This window comes from Lontra canadensis, unplaced genomic scaffold (assembly GCF_010015895.1).
Source record: "Lontra canadensis isolate GAN:19392208 unplaced genomic scaffold, GSC_riverotter_1.0 scaffold222, whole genome shotgun sequence".
Classification (NCBI taxonomy): domain Eukaryota; kingdom Metazoa; phylum Chordata; class Mammalia; order Carnivora; family Mustelidae; genus Lontra; species Lontra canadensis.
In genome coordinates, this window is record NW_022631216.1 from 678,893 (window position 1) to 694,761 (window position 15,869).

Consider the following 15,869-nt stretch of genomic DNA (forward strand, 5'->3'; position numbering starts at 1 on the left):
TGACTGTGCAGGGTAGCTCAGAGGTAAATAAAAAGTCTACAAGTTGACACGATATTAGTAAGGTGTTTTTTGTTTTTTCCTTTTTTGAGGCTGGCAAGCCAGTAGAAGAGAGCAGTTAAAAATGCCAGTTGGAACGAAATGGAGGATAGCTTTAGAGTAATAGATAAGGTTGACCAGGTCTAAAGAAAAGGAATTTCTTAAACCGAAGAGAGGACTTCTAGTACAATACTAAAGGATTACAGACAAGGCCCAGTTCATAGGAGGGAAATGGAAAATCGCCAGCTCCCCTGCAGGTTGGCTCTTCTGTTCTGTTCTAACGGTGGGGAATAGGGGTTATGGACTAGAGTTAAGATCTGAATCCATACACTGAGGGTTAAGGGAGAGATTACTGGCTATAAACAAGTAAAAGGTTTGCTTTAGGTAGCAAGAGAACCAACATATCCTTAGATTTTTATGGGATTGATTCAACATCGAGAAAATAGAGGGCAAAATCTTAGGAAAAAGTAGAGGCGTTTTAACTGAAACGGTAGAGCAGGTCAGTAAAAAAGTGAAAGTGACCAGAAGGCCGGTAAGTTTTGTGTAAGGTAAGGAGTCGAGGCTGGGAGGCCTCAGTGAAGCGACGAAGTCAAGGTAGGTTCGGAGAAGTAAGAGGGTGTAAAGCTACCTAAGACAAAAGATGCCCAACAAGATGCCCACATCCACAGTCAGCACCTCCTTTCCCGCCGGAGGCACCAACAAGGTGATAAACTCCCTTTCCCCTGGTGGAACTACACTACGGCCGGAACGGGCCCAACCCGGCAAGCCCTAGCATCTCCAGGTCCAGGCCCCACGCTCCTTCACTGACAACTTGGCGGGGCGCGTTTCCGCTGGACTCTGTCCAGGACGAACGAACCGGCACCTCACACCTAGGCAAAAATAAGCAAACCAGCCCGCACCGGGAGCCCCACACAGAGGCGGCTACTAAGGGAGGGGCTCAGCGAAGGAAAGAGATCTGCGTGCCGCGCCCGCTTCCGCCCCACCCACTGCGCGCGCTCCCGGGCCTGGCGAGTGGGCGGCGGTGCCTGCGGACGCATGCGCTCTGCTGTTCTCCCCGTGGGCTCCGGCACTCCTTTCCCCTCCCCCCAGCCGACCGAACCTTTGCGCTTGCGCAGTGCACGTTTTCGGGCAGCGGCAGCCATGCTGAACCCGTACGGAGAGGCTAGTGGGGGGGACAGGGTCGACGACAGCGGGATAGGAAGCCAGGGAAACGGAGAAGCAGCGGCATTAGAGCGCCCCGGGTCTTTGGAGATAGGCCAGGGCCATGCGGCTTCCTTGGCCCCTTGCGCGACCCCCAGAAACCTTCGGAAAGCTGGTCCTCGTGGAGGGGGGGGGAGAGGAGGCGGCTGGCACGTGACCCAGGTCAGCCAATCTGGGTGTTGCTGACGTGGCGGCGCGGCCCCGACTATCTCCCCACCCCCACCCCCAGCTCGCTCGGGAAGGGAGGGGCAGGGGGTTACGCCCCCTCCCCCAACACAGCTTCTGTTTCCCGGGGGGCGGTGACACCCCGGATTACATCCTTTTCCCCCCTTCCCCCCCGCACCAGGCCGAGGGGAACGTTGGCTCCCCCCTGGAAGATTCCAGGTTCCAGGTGAGAGGGGCCCTTGGGGGGCGGGGATGTTGCTAGTCATTTAAATGCTTAACCAATGGTGGGGGGTCCGGAGGGAGAAATTCTTGGGGTTCAGAGAAAAACCTGAGGTTGGGAGTGTTTGTCCTTCAAACAGTTTACAGCCAATGGGAGCGTGGAGGGGGGGCGAGCGGGAGAGGGCCCCTCAGATGGGGGAGGGGAATGGCCAACCTCGTGCCTCCATACCAATTGGAGGGCAAAGGGGCGTGGGGGCGGTGTGTCCCCCCATTCCATTCGTCCCCTGGGGGTAGAGGAGTCCGGAGCCAGGTGAGGTTTCCTTTTGGCGGCCGGAGGGAGGGGTGACCTAGTGGGCTGGGGAGTGGGAGTGGTGTATTTCCAACTCTTGGATTTGAGTGGGCAACTCAGGTTGTGAACTGAGATTGTTCCCGGGCGCCCACTCCCTTTCTCCCTAGAGACTCGGGAAGGAGCATTTCTGTGCTTTTGTGTCAGCGGTAGGAAGCTCGCAGTCATCACATGGCATGCTGGAGGTTACGCTTCGAATCGCTTATCGAATTTGTGTGCATTCACGTGGACACGGCCTGTGGAGCCTTCTGTACAAAACTTCGTTTCCTCGGTGGGGTCTTAGCTCAGCATGTGTTACCCAGGCTGGGGAGGGCTTACAGGCTGAAATCTTGGGGTTCGTTTGGGAGCAGAAACCAAGCCCAAGGTGGGTGCTGGGAGGGCTGTAGAAAGCTTGGTCTGAGACTGGACGGAGTTGAGGCTTAGGACCTGGAATGATTTCACAGCTCACAAGGTTTCGGGTTTCTCCAGGGTGGCGTCTTTTGCCTCCTTCATCCCCTCCCCCATTCCTGAACAGTTCTCTCCTTGTGTACTGCGGGGGAGGGAACGGAAAGGAGGGAAGAGTTACTTTTCCAAATTCCTGACTAGCTGTTAGCCTCCCCTGTGACTCATGTGGGGGAAGGGAGGTTTGAGAGGGAGTAGGGAGCAGTGATTTTCCGGAATGCAGGAAAGTAAGCCAGAGTAAGGTCTGGCTGCCCTTTCGCTTTCGAAGACCCAGCATTTCGCGACCTCCTACTAAATTTTTCTTCTTGGCCGGCCCCCCTAATGGGCCTCTGCTAACTTGCAGGCCTCAGGCGGAGAACTGTAGATTTAGGAGGCTGGGCCACTAGGGGGTGGGGATGGGGGGAGGGGAGAAGGCCTCAGCAAAGTTGCTGTGTCACTGCCCTCCCTGCTGCAACCGCCTGCGCCAGCCCGCATGTACTTTTGGGGCCGAAGCCTGATCCCTGCGTGGGGGAGGGCGGTAGTAATAGGGGAAGAGGCTTCCTTCCCGGTGTGCACTTCCCCCCCGCAGGGTTGGCCCGACTCTGGTGGTCGAGAAGACGTGAGATTGGCGGCCATTTTAGACGCAGTAACTGAGGTTAGGGCTGAAGAGCTACTGCAAAAGGAGGGGGGTGATGTGGTTGGAGCGCGAGGATCTAGGCCCTCAGGAGCCTTTCGGGGGTGGGGGGGGCTCTTATGTTCGTTGGTTACATTATTTTCCTTTCTCAGATAATGCAGTCTTTTTAATCTTGGTATCCAGAGAAGGGGAGATGGAGGGAGAAGGAGACTGCCCGCTAAAGCGCAGGTTGGGGATAATTCTTTCACTCTCCCATCAGGAGAGGAGGGGGTGGCGGGGGTGGCGGGGTCGTGGTCCCAGAGATGGCTTGAGAGATTCCTGGCTTTGTATTTTGGGTCTGTACTCATACATAGTCTAATCCTACTCAGGTAACAAGATTGTGGGGAGGACTAAGTGAGTAGGTTGGGGGAGGGGGGCGAGACTGAGCTCCCAAAATGGCTCCTGCCCCTCCTCGGAGGCGGACGGCCCGGGGGGAGGGGAGGAGGGGAGAAAGGAGGGGGAGGGCTAGTCTGAGCTGCAGCCGCCGCCTCCTCCGCTCGCCCTCCTCCCTGGCGCTGACCGATGGACCAGCCGCTCCGTGGGGAGGACTCCGGACCCTGGTGGGGGGATGGGGGAGACCCTGCTGCCCCCGAGGCGGAGGGACCCTAAGAGGGGGGTTCGGGCCTGCTCTCGGGTGGGGGAGGGCTGGGAGCTTGGGGAAAGGTCTGGGCTCGCCAGGAGGGGAGGGTTTCACCCTGATTCGTCCCTCGCAGGACTGGTTTTTTTCCGCTCTGATCTGACACCGGAATGAAGTTTGGGGAGGAGGTGGGTTTCATTTTATATAGATATGTTTGGAGATTTTGCTTCCACTTTAGTAGGACTGCCGTAATTTTGACCAGGCATATACTTAATGGGTAACTGAAAGTGTGAGCAGGGAGGGATTGCAGAGGTGCTTGGGTGAAAGTTTGGGAACCTATTTTAGATTTGGTTGTCTTGTTGGTAAGCCTTTGGGAGCTTTCTGAGTTTTGCCTTTGTCTTCCGATTATTTGACCTGGGGAAAGACGGGGAAGATTTTAAGACTGCGGCAAGCCTGTATTTTTTATTGTGGGCTATGGGAACGTTAGATCCCTCCATGGTTAGGTTCGGGAGCGGTTAGTTCTCTGCCAGAGTAGCAGGCCGCGGCTTCTAAAATGGCGTCTTCTTCCTCATTTCAGATTCTTCACTGCGGCGGCCTCTCTGCCGAGAACAGCAACCCTCCAGGCGTCCTGCGGCCACACCCTGGCGGGCCCAGGCTGGCTACGCCCACGCGGCCCCCTCCAGTCCTGCCGGTGTGGCCAATGGAGGAGCTACGAATGGCACGACCTGCCCCAGCTTGGCAGTCCCCGGTCGCACCGGGCTTGGACGCCTGGGAAGACTTTGTTGGAAGGGGAGGCGGGGAGAGGGTGCTGCACCCATGCCAGCCTCTCTCTTTCCCTGGAGTCGCCGAACCACAGCACAGCCAATTGGCTCAGAGATGTGGCGGGTTGCCGGTTCCCTATGGGTCTATGCGGCACTCTTCTGCCTAGTGACTGACACTTTGGAAATGAAGCTTATGACGTCACCGGTCCAGCCAACCAATAGAAAACGCTCCCGCGGAGAGGTGTTCCTCCCCTTTCGACTTTGCTTCTTCACGCGCGTGAGCGAGCGTGCGCGCGCGGAGGGGGTGGGGGAAATCTCGAGCACGGTGGCGCGCATGAGCGGCGAGGCTCCTCCTCCCTGCCTATATATAAAGGGCTGGCGCGGGCCTCGGCGGCGCCATTTCGCGCTGGAGTGGAGCAGCCTCTAGAACGAGCTGGAGGATTCTGCCTACTGATAGAGAGCTTTCGAGTCGTCGGGGACCGCCATTGCAATCCACGTCCATCCGTTTGGAAATGGCCTTCGTCTCGGCCTATGACCGGTCCCGGCGGACAGTACAGACCCCATAGAAGCCCCCGACGCTCCCCTTTTTCGGGCCCCGCCCAATCCTCGGAGTCTGTCCACCCCCTCTACTCCGCCCTCAAGAGGATTTCAAAGATGGAGGCGGCGGCTCCCTAAACCACTTTTCGTGTTCATCCGCCTCCATCCGAGATCGAAACGGGACCTCGTCCGCTGCGGGCAGTCCCAGCAGGAAGAGGGGATCCTTGCAGATCAACAGCGGGCAGTATTGACGACGGTGTCCGGGATTGGGGGCCGTCCTAGTGTTTGAGGAGTCCGTCCCCCCCTCGTTCGCCCGCCTCTGCTGAGGCCGCCGCCATTTTCTCGCTGTCCGCCGCCTGCGGAGCGCGCCAAGCTGCTGGGAGCTCGCGGAGAAGACTGCTTTCGTGCCGGCCGGGCGCGGGGGCGGGGGGGAGGTTGTCGTCTGGAGGGCCAAGGGCAACGGCCCTCCACCCCTCCCCTACTTCCCGGGTTATGCTGGACCGGGAGGTAAGGGGAACCGAGGCCACCCGGACTTCACGCGGCTGAGGGCAGCGCCGGTTCCCCGTGGTCAAGATGCTGCAAAACGTGACTCCCCACAGCAAGTATGTCCCCCTGATCCGCGTGTGGGAAGGAGATGTTGGGGGGCTGTGGCACGGGGATAGGGGGCGTCGGGTTCGGAGAGCGGACAGAACCGACTCGGGCGCGTTCTTCTTCCACGGCGCGGCTGGTGGCTCTCGGGGGCTCGCGGAGGGGGTTGGGTGACGGTTTTGGAACGGTGGTAGAGGGCCAGATACTGCGTATGGAGGGAGAACAGGTTGTCAATTTATGCGTTATTTTTCCCGCCGTGGTCTAGTCTTAATCTAGCCGGACAGAGCGGGTTGGCGGCGGAATGTAATGGGGAAAGACAACATTGAGTGGGTAGCCGGTCATGCGGGCGGTGGGTCTGGTGTCTAGCAACGGTTTGTCATAGGGCTTTTAGGGGCTTTCGTGGCCCCATCTAGCACCTTATAGGGTTGCCATGGTGATAGAGCCTCAGACTGGCTACTGAGATTCCCACAGTGGGGTAGAGGGATTACTTTTAGCCAGTGGGTTCGTGTGTTCAGACTAGGTCGTTAAATTCTTGCTTGTCTTTCAGTGACCGAATCGGTTTTGTGTTGGGGGTTTGCGTGCTTTTTGTTTGGAGGCATGTTTTTGCTCTCTTTTTAAGAGTTTGACTCTGGGCAGGAGGGTGGAGCTAAGGATTTTTTGTCCAGCTGTACGGATGTAAACAATGAAATCTTCGTGTAGTGTCTTTAGTCTTTGGACCTGGGAAGCACCTGGTTCTGCGGAGTACCGGAGAGAATATAAGTTTGAACCAGTCTTGACCATTGATTTCAAGAGTTTGGTGATGGAGTGGGAGTCTTTAATCTTATTTTTTTGGCGGGGTTAAGGGTGGTCTGCCACTGTTTATTGGAATTGCTGACCTTGACTGGGGACTGGGCTGGCTTTATTTTTAAGTCCCTGGGAGAAAGACGAATTCGAATGATTTCTGGGGTCTGGCAGCTGGGTTATTCCAGGCCGTGAAGTCAGACAAATGCTCCCTTGTCTGAAAATTTTTTTAAGTTGGTAAGGTTTTCCGTTAGATTTCTGATTCATTCTCTGCTTTAAATTAAGCAGCAGAGCTTGTGGAGAGGGTGCCGTTGTGTTCTCTTATGCCTGGATGGATTTTTAGGTGTCTTCATCAGCATTTTATGAAATTTGCTCCCTGTTTTGTTCCCTTCCTCTTTTCGTTGGCTTCTCTCAGGCTCAACCACCATGGCAACCACCTAGCCCCTAGTGAGGAAGAAGCTTGGGGTTTGAGCTTCTCTGCTCCACCCATTTTAAGTCTCAAACTCTAAAGCTGTGGTTCTCAGATGTTAAGTTAGGCCTTATGAGAAACCATTTTAGGATTTTTTTTTTTTTCTTTAAAGGAACTACAGGTGATACACTTATCCATCAGAGTCCAGAATAGGAGATCTGGATAGTTGTAACTAAAAATAGGGAAATAGAAAGTGGGGGGTGGAGGGCCAAGAACAAAAGGTCCACATATTGTTTGGATACTGGTTGTGGTTGAGATTGACTTCTATAAGCTTGGTTATCTCTCATTAAAATGGAAGTTTGGATTTATTGGATATGTAGTATAAGTGGCACTACTGATTGTCGTGAAATTACCACATCTAATTATGTTTCCCATTTCACAGGCTCCCTGGGGAGGGGAATGCAGGGTTACTGGGGCTGGGCCCAGAGGCAGCAGCTCCAGGGAAGAGGATTCGAAAGCCCTCTCTGTTGTATGAGGGATTTGAGAGCCCCACAATGGCTTCAGTGCCGGCTTTACAACTGACCCCTGCCAACCCACCACCCCCGGAGGTGTCCAATCCCAAAAAGCCAGGACGGGTTACCAACCAGTTGCAATACCTGCACAAGGTGGTGATGAAGGCTCTGTGGAAACACCAGTTTGCATGGCCCTTCAGGCAGCCTGTGGATGCCGTCAAACTGGGTCTGCCGGTGAGTGGGGATATTGGAGTGGAGGAGGTATTGGCAATGAAAAAGAATGTGTGTGAGTGGAGGTGGGCTGCTTAGTATAGGTGCTGCGGCCCCTAGGGACTTCCCATCTCTCCCCTGTAGGGCAGATAGCCACCAGATTTCTGGATTCTCGGTCCTTTGTGATTATTGATCCAATCGCTTGCTGTCTTGGCATCTCATTGTGCCCTCCATGTGTCCTTCCTTAACTTTTGTGCCCTGGCTCCATTTTACAGATTCCCACCCCAGGTTGGGAGAGGACCACGGTGGCCAAAATTCTTAGCTTCTTCCTCTCCCTCATGCCAGCCCATGGATAGCCAGCCCCAGAGGTAATGTCACAGGAGGGGGAACCTCGCAGAGTGGGTGGGAGGTGGGTGGTTAGAGAAAGGTGTACTAGGGGCCTCCCAACGGGTGTTAAGCCCATTACTTTTTTTTTTTTTTTTTTTGTCCTTAGTTTAATTGGGGCCGCAGTGTAGGGGACTACATACTGTGATACGGGGGGGTGTGTATGTGTGTGTGTTGCTGGGGTCAGTAGCTTAGAAAAACTGGCATTTATTTTTCAGTGGCTCTGATCTAGCTTTTTTTTTTTTTTTTTTTTAAGGATTATCACAAAATTATAAAACAGCCTATGGACATGGGTACTATTAAAAGGAGGCTTGAAAACAACTATTATTGGGCTGCCTCAGAGTGTATGCAGGATTTTAACACCATGTTCACCAATTGTTACATCTACAACAAGGTGAGTTTTTCTGTGTGTGCTCATTAATAGAGGGAGAGAGACCATGTCTCTGTTACTGCTTAGATGCTATGTGTTGGTGGGATGTTTGAAGGTGTTCTCAAAGTGGGTAGGATTCAGAAAATCTGAGTTCCAAAGGATACAGCTCACAGTGATGTAGCTTCAGAGATCTGGAGTTAAAGGTTATTTAAGTAGAACATTTAGTATTTGGGGATGGTGGCCCTATTTCTCAACAGAAACCTCCAGAGAGCTGAGTAGAGCAGAACGTATTCTCCTTGACAGTCTCATTCCTTTATTCTGAACTTTTTCTTCACTGCATTTTGAGGGATGGTTAGGGGAGAACATGGAAATAAGTGGCCCAGTGTAGGCAGTTGGCAGTACTTGACAAAGTTGTCTGAGGGGGTGTGGTGATAGTTGGAGCTAGGAATTTCTCTGAGAAAAATGGTTTGTCTGCCTTTAGCTGGCATTTGAATCTTCTTGTTTGTGTTTCCTGTAGCCCACTGATGATATTGTCCTAATGGCACAAACGTTGGAAAAGATCTTCCTACAGAAAGTGGCATCTATGCCACAAGAGGAACAAGAGCTTGTGGTGACCATCCCTAAGAACAGCCACAAGAAGGGGGCCAAATTGGCAGGTAGGAAGAGCAGCAGTTGCCCTAATGGAGACAAGATGGGGAAGATAATAGAACTAATCTTTTTTTCCCCCCCTTTCTTCCAGCACTCCAGGGTAGCCTCACCAGTGCCCATCAGGTGCCTGCTGTTTCTTCTGTGTCTCACACAGCCCTGTATACTCCACCACCTGAGATACCTACCACTGTCCTCAACATTCCCCACCCGTCAGTCATCTCTTCTCCCCTTCTCAAGTCCTTACACTCTGCTGGACCCCCGCTCCTTGCTGTCTCTGCAGCTCCCCCAGCCCAGCCCCTTGCCAAGGTACAGATCTGTGGATTTCTTTTGGACAGTGGGAAGGGCAAGGTCTTGGATGAATGAGGTGGACCCTAAAAGACTTGCATCTTATTTTTCTCTGCAGAAGAAAGGCGTAAAGCGGAAAGCAGATACTACCACACCTACTCCTACAGCCATCCTGGCTCCTGGTTCCCCAGCTAGCCCCCCTGGGAGTCTTGAGCCCAAGGCAGCACGTCTTCCCCCTATGCGTAGAGAGAGTGGTCGCCCCATCAAGCCCCCACGCAAGGACTTACCTGACTCTCAGCAGCAACACCAGAGCTCCAAGAAAGGAAAGCTGTCAGAACAATTAAAACATTGCAATGGCATTTTGAAAGAATTGCTCTCTAAGAAGCATGCTGCCTATGCCTGGCCTTTCTATAAACCAGTGGACGCTTCTGCTCTTGGTCTGCATGACTACCATGACATCATTAAGCACCCCATGGACCTCAGCACTGTCAAGGTACCCACTGCATGGGGCAGATGGGATGCTCAGGCAGTGATTGGAACTTTGGGCTCAATAAAACAATCAGTCACTTCTAATGGGCACATGGCAATCTTGATTCTTGGTATTTTTTATAAAATGGTAATGGGACAGAAGGTTAAGTGCTTGATAATTGAGTTGGTATTTCTTGGACTTTGTATGGTGAGTTTTGTCTTCAGAGTAATACTACTCATGTATGTTTAAGTTCTACTTACTGGGAGCATTGGGTTAGGGGAGTAAGGGGTTGGAAGGATAGAGGCCACCCACCCCTATCACTTAGAAATGGTTTTTTTTTCTAGACATAGATATATCTTCAACCCACCCAAATTCATTTGACTTCAAACTTGAACCCCAGGGCATAGATCTTTAAGGTCATCCCTACTGTGCTCTCAAGAGAGGGCTACTCTTGGCAGTGTCTGGGGTTGGCAGGGAAAGGTGAGTCTCCCTGCCTGTGCAGCTTCTGATGCTGCCTCCTTCTGCAGCGGAAGATGGAGAATCGTGATTACCGGGATGCACAGGAGTTTGCTGCTGATGTGCGGCTTATGTTCTCCAACTGCTATAAGTACAATCCCCCAGACCACGATGTCGTGGCCATGGCACGAAAGCTACAGGTGAGTGTCACAGTTGGAATTTGAAGAACAAATGGGTCTGGGGAGAGAGGTCTTGTCCTTTGCTATACTACTTTATTGTGAGGGTCTCCCCCAGTGCAAGGTTGTAGTGTTGTACCACCAGGTGGCTGGGTGTAATTGGGGCACTGCTGACTAGCAAGGCTCTGATGGTATCTTTCTTCCTAGGATGTATTTGAGTTCCGTTACGCCAAGATGCCAGATGAACCACTGGAACCAGGGCCTTTACCTGTGTCTACTGCCTTGCCACCTGGGTTGGCCAAATCCTCTTCAGAGTCCTCCAGCGAGGAAAGCAGCAGTGAGAGCTCTTCTGAGGAAGAAGAGGACGACGACGAGGAGGATGAGGAGGAAGAAGAGAGTGAAAGCTCGGATTCTGAGGAAGAAAGGGCTCATAGATTGGCTGAACTACAGGAGCAGGTATTATTATTTAGTTTATAAAGTCATTCCCTGTCTTTGCCCTAGTTTTTTTTTCTTCTTACTCCCTTTTATTCTGCTTTTACTTTTCTCTTGATACATTTGATTATTTTGTCTCCAGCTCCGGGCAGTACATGAACAACTGGCTGCCCTGTCTCAAGGCCCAATATCCAAGCCAAAGCGGAAGAGAGAAAAAAAAGAGAAAAAGAAGAAACGGAAGGCAGAGAAGCATCGAGGCCGAGCTGGGCTTGATGAAGAGGACAAGGGACCTCGGGCACCCCGCCCGTCTCAACCCAAGAAGTCCAAGAAAGCAAGTGGTGGTGGGGGTGGCAGTGCTGCTACACTGGGCCCTTCCGGCTTTGGACCATCTGGAGGAAGCGGCAGCAAGTAAGTTCTCAGAGGTTAGGGAGCAGGGACAAAGGACTGTCACTACCCTGTCCAGGAGGAGAGTGGTTTCTCCCGTTTCGTGCAGAGTGTTCTCTAAACCAGAGGTCAGCAAATAAGTTCTTAATTGGCTAGGTAACACTGATTTTGAGAGCTGTGGAACCACTCAAAGTCACTCACCTTTGGCGGGGTGGTGTGAAAGCAGCTATATAGAGCTTACTTACAGAAGTGTGGGTAGGACTTCTCCAGTAAAACTTCACTTATGCAGAAAGCAGTGGCAAGCCAGATTTGTCCTCTAGTTCATCTAGTCTTTCTCTTTGCACTCAAAAATTACACACTTTGTCTTGTTTTCCGTGCTGGGGTGGGTTAAGAGTGTTTTAGGGAGCAAAAAGGTGACTCATGCCAATATACCAGTGTCTAGTTTTCAATGCCCCAAATAAGTGGTTAAGTGTTTAGCATGTGAGAAGGTTTGTATTACTGAGGAGAGTTGGTAGTATCTCATTCCCCATTTGCCTTATGGGAAGACTGAAGCATTACTCTGGCGGGAAATTTAGATTAGTGGATTAAACAATGGAAATGTGTTGGGAGAGGTTAGTGATGCTTCCCTAAGTGACAAAATTTTTTTGCCTATAGACTGCCCAAAAAGGCCTCGAAGACAGCCCCACCTGCCCTGCCTACAGGCTATGATTCAGAGGAGGAGGAAGAAAGCAGACCCATGAGTTACGATGAAAAGCGGCAGTTGAGTTTGGACATCAACAAATTACCTGGGGAGAAACTTGGTCGAGTTGTGCACATAATCCAGGCTAGAGAGCCTTCTTTGCGTGACTCAAACCCAGAAGAGATAGAGATTGATTTTGAAACCCTCAAACCATCCACGCTTAGAGAGCTTGAGCGCTATGTTCTCTCCTGTCTACGAAAGAAACCTCGGAAACCCTATAGTGAGTATGAAAAGACCTTTCCCACCATTAATCCGCAGTCCTCAAGTAGTTCTGAGGACAGTGGGGTATGTTTGAGGCACTCTTGATTGTCAGCCCCAGGGCAGGGGGGACGTGCTTGTTCCCTGATCAAGAAAGGAACTTGGCAGCAGTAAGGTGCACTGAAGCTACGTGCTTATGGCAGTCTTAGACCTGGAATGCTTGTTTTTCTAGCCATTAAGAAACCTGTGGGAAAGACAAAGGAGGAGCTGGCTTTGGAAAAGAAGCGGGAATTAGAAAAGCGGTTACAAGATGTTAGTGGGCAGCTCAATTCCACCAAAAAGCCCCCCAAGAAAGGTGAGTACCCTGTAACCTACAACAAATTCATTGCATCTCCCTCTCGACTTTCCTTGACAAATGGAGATGAGATTTATGCAACTTTAACCTTTAACCTTATCTTGCAGCAAGTGAGAAAACAGAGTCCTCCTCGGCACAGCAAGTAGCAGTGTCACGCCTCAGCGCTTCCAGCTCCAGCTCAGATTCCAGCTCCTCCTCTTCATCATCCTCTTCTTCAGACACCAGTGATTCAGACTCAGGCTAAGGGGCCAGGCCGGATGGGGCAGGAGGCTCCGCAGGACCGGACCCCTAGACCACCCTGCCCCGCCCCTTCCCCCCCTTGCTGTGACACTTCTCATCTCATCCCCTCTCCCCCCCACTGTAGGAGAGCTGGCTCTGCAGGGGGGAGGGGTGCAGGGACATTTGCTGAAGGAGGGACTTAAATGGACAAAATAAGATTGAGTTCCCAGCCCCACTGAGAATGACCTCTTGGGCATAGAGCCCCCATTCAAAATGACTGACGTGGGGCAGGGGTACAGGGTGGGAGTGAGCAAAGGCCCTGATAATGGGTTTACCTGAGGCCATAGCTGCCCTGTTCACTTGTAAAGGCCCTGTTTTGAGGTTGGTTATTCTAATTTATTTTAAGCTAGGTAAGGCTGAGGTGTATGGGGCCATGGTACCCTCAGCCTCCATGGGGAGGGAAGAAGGGGGAGCTCTTTTTTTACGTTGACTTTTTTTTTTTTTTCTACTCTGTTTTCCCTTTTCCTTCTCCATTTGGGGCCCCTGGGGATTTCAGTCATCACCCCATTTGGTCCCCTGGATTGTCTTTCTTTGTCTGTTGATTCTAACTTGTAAATAAAGAAAATATTATTCAAATTTTGAGTTACCTTAATAACGTTTGCTTTGTAGTATTTCAAAAGAAACATAATACAAAATTTTGAGGAAAATAATCCTGACGTGAGAAAAGGAGAGCTATCTTGTAGTCGGATTGTCTTAGTTTTTAGACCAGTAGGCTGTTGCTATGGTGATTAAAAAGTAAGTTCATGTGCTTTGTAAAATGAATCCTTCAAAATACCTTTAGGTTCATGGTTTGCTCTGGTATTGTTTTTTTTTTTTTTAATTTTAGATTTATTTAGAGAGCACAAGTGGAGGGACAGAGGAAGAGGCCAAGCACGGAGCCTTACAACCCTAGGTCACAACCTGAGATGAAACCAAGAGACACCTGAGCCAGCCAGGCACCCCTGCTCTGGTTTAGAGAAGTTGTTAAACCCTCTGGCTCATTGATAGTTTAATCAAGCTTAGGACTCAAGACTTAAGATAGATTTAAACCAAATGTGAAAAGGATGAAAGGTGGCTGACCACAGGTATTTTTTTGTGTTCTGCATCTGACTTAGAGAAGACAGGTGTGTTTTCCTTTTTTGTAAGCTTTGGCCTCAAATTCTAGATTTACAGAGCCCTGCACAGTTTATTAACATAATCCAGTAATTTTTGCCAAATTCAGATTACAAAAATGAACATCCACAAATTTAAGCCCTTGTCTTGCTGAGGGGAGATGGACTGTATAGTTCAGGGAACTGGGGCGTGTGGGTTCTGGAATTGGGGACTAGCCACAAAAGTAAAAGACATTTTGGCTTAGTATATCAGACCACTGTAGAAAACTCGATCTTTGAAGTAAGAGCTGGGAATTGTTAATGTAGAGAAAATGGTCTTTCCCTCCCTAAATAATGATGTCGGAAACAGGAAAGTACAGGGTGGAATCTGGTTTGGAAATGGAAGATTTTAGAAGCGAGAATGTGGACTGTAGCAGGGATACTCGGCCCTTAACCACATACTAGGACTCCAGTAAAGCTTTTTAAAAATACTGCACTAAGTATTCTGTCTTCCTGAATTCTCATTAAATTGGGGCCTAGGCAATAACGTTAACAAGTTCAGGAGGTATGGCAAAGCACAACCTGGGCTGAGAACCACTTGGTAGGTTTTTTGGAAAGCCCTTAGCTTGAAAAGGGAGGAGAGACCTGACTGGGCTTTTGGCCCAACTTAATCCTAGAACTCAGCGAATCTTGAGCTTTGAGCTCTTGATCTTTTTGAGCAAAAAGGGTGATCGAAAAGCTAATGGACGGCACCTGGCTGGCTTAGTCTGTTAAGCTTCTGCCTTCAGCTCGGGTCATAATCCTGGGGTACTGGAATCCAGCCCCTCGTCAAGCTCCTGTTAAGGGGTGAGTCAGCTTTGCCTCAGCCACTCTGCTGTGCTTGTTCTCTCAAAAGTCATTTAAAAAACTGGAAAACTTGGACATACTTGTAATAGAATTTGTGGGGGTAGAACAAGAGTTAAGTCTAAAAACAATGTTACAATTTTAATCAGATGCATGTTTGTATGTCCAGGATTACATCTCATTTCAAAAAAAGTTGCATTAGTTTGGGAGGAGGCTAGTCACAGAATCTAGTATAACTAAACTGAGAACAAACGCTGTAAGAAAAGGCAGAGCAGCTCATCGCCTTGACTGCAGAACAGCATGAGATGGAAGGAGTGGCTCCAGGCCTGCATTACATCTCCCATCCTGCCACATCAGGCCAGTTTTAAGTGTACATGGATTTCCTGAGACTTAAGTTCTTGGTAGAGTCCTTGCTGTTGTCCCTGATCCTTGCTTTAGTTTGGCGCCAGTCTTCTCCCTTAGTTGAATTTGCTAGTCCAAGCCCCAGCTTCACTCCATCCCCACATACCCTTTCGCATGGTAAGTAGTTGGAGGCGTCAGAATGCTACTTCTGCCGTGGTTGGAATTTCTGTCTTTCACAGTAACTAGTCTCCAGCTGGACTAGCAGGACACAACTGTGGAGTCCTGTGGGTATCCCTCCCATGCTCTTCCCAGCTCTTGAAACCACGGGTTCCACTGCCTCTTTCTAAACGCCATTTGTTGCTCTGATGTCTCCTTTGGGAGCTTTTTTATTCACGTTTTATGGAGTTCCCTTGGTCGCCTTTTATTTTTAACAAATTCGGTCAGTAGACCTAGACCCTGCTGAGCTCCGCTAAGCCAGAGGTGTGGGGGTGAAGTCAGAGAGCAGGCCCTGCCCTCATGCAGCCTGCTCTGGAATTCCTCATTCTTATGGTACACTGTGCTGATGGTTTCCAAGATAAAGGCATGATTTAGTCTTCCCAGACACTTAATCTTTATTGTATGCCAATGTGTGGCTCCTAGTCCCAGCCCTTGCCAACCTTGCTCTTGGATTCCCTCAAGACTGTTTTGATTGGAGCTAATCTTTGGATTTTGCCCAAAGTAACCTTGAGAGTGTTTTTCCTGAACAGTGAGAGGGACTGTGGTAGAGCTGGGAAGGCCATGTGCAAATGATGGCAGGGAACTGATCTGACGTCTCCCAGGATCTTACATCTCCCAGGATCTTACATCTTTGGGGCTTTCCCCTTCCCTGGATCACAAGTAGTTCGAGCTCTGCAAAATCTCACTAGCTGGTCTCCAGCACCGGATGAGACAGCTTGCTGCCCCCATAGTTTATGTGTGTGGTTTGGGGCGGGGGGACACCAGCTAATTGCAAATTCTAATGAAAATT

At 50.8% G+C, this 15,869-nt stretch overlaps 1 protein-coding gene across 4 annotated transcripts; it reads left to right on the forward strand.

Moving 5' to 3' along the window:
- The first annotated feature begins 1,518 nt into the window (after positions 1-1,518).
- Positions 1,519-13,184, forward strand: BRD2 (bromodomain containing 2). 4 transcript variants are annotated; one of them, XM_032849258.1, is made up of 13 exons: positions 1,519-1,627; positions 4,214-5,536; positions 7,154-7,457; positions 8,074-8,211; positions 8,705-8,843; positions 8,927-9,141; positions 9,239-9,613; positions 10,117-10,245; positions 10,429-10,677; positions 10,796-11,061; positions 11,692-11,996; positions 12,207-12,329; positions 12,437-12,573. In XM_032849258.1, exons 2-13 carry the CDS (start codon positions 5,508-5,510, stop codon positions 12,571-12,573), a joined length of 2,409 nt encoding a protein of 802 aa, XP_032705149.1. In that variant the 5' UTR covers positions 1,519-1,627; positions 4,214-5,507. The 4 variants fall into 4 exon arrangements, with proteins under 4 accessions (XP_032705149.1, XP_032705151.1, XP_032705152.1 ...); XM_032849260.1 differs by lacking the exon at positions 1,519-1,627 and adding an exon at positions 3,531-3,619; XM_032849261.1 differs by lacking the exon at positions 1,519-1,627 and having other exon boundaries at positions 5,508-5,536; positions 12,437-13,184.
- Positions 13,185-15,869: the final 2,685 nt, after the last annotated feature.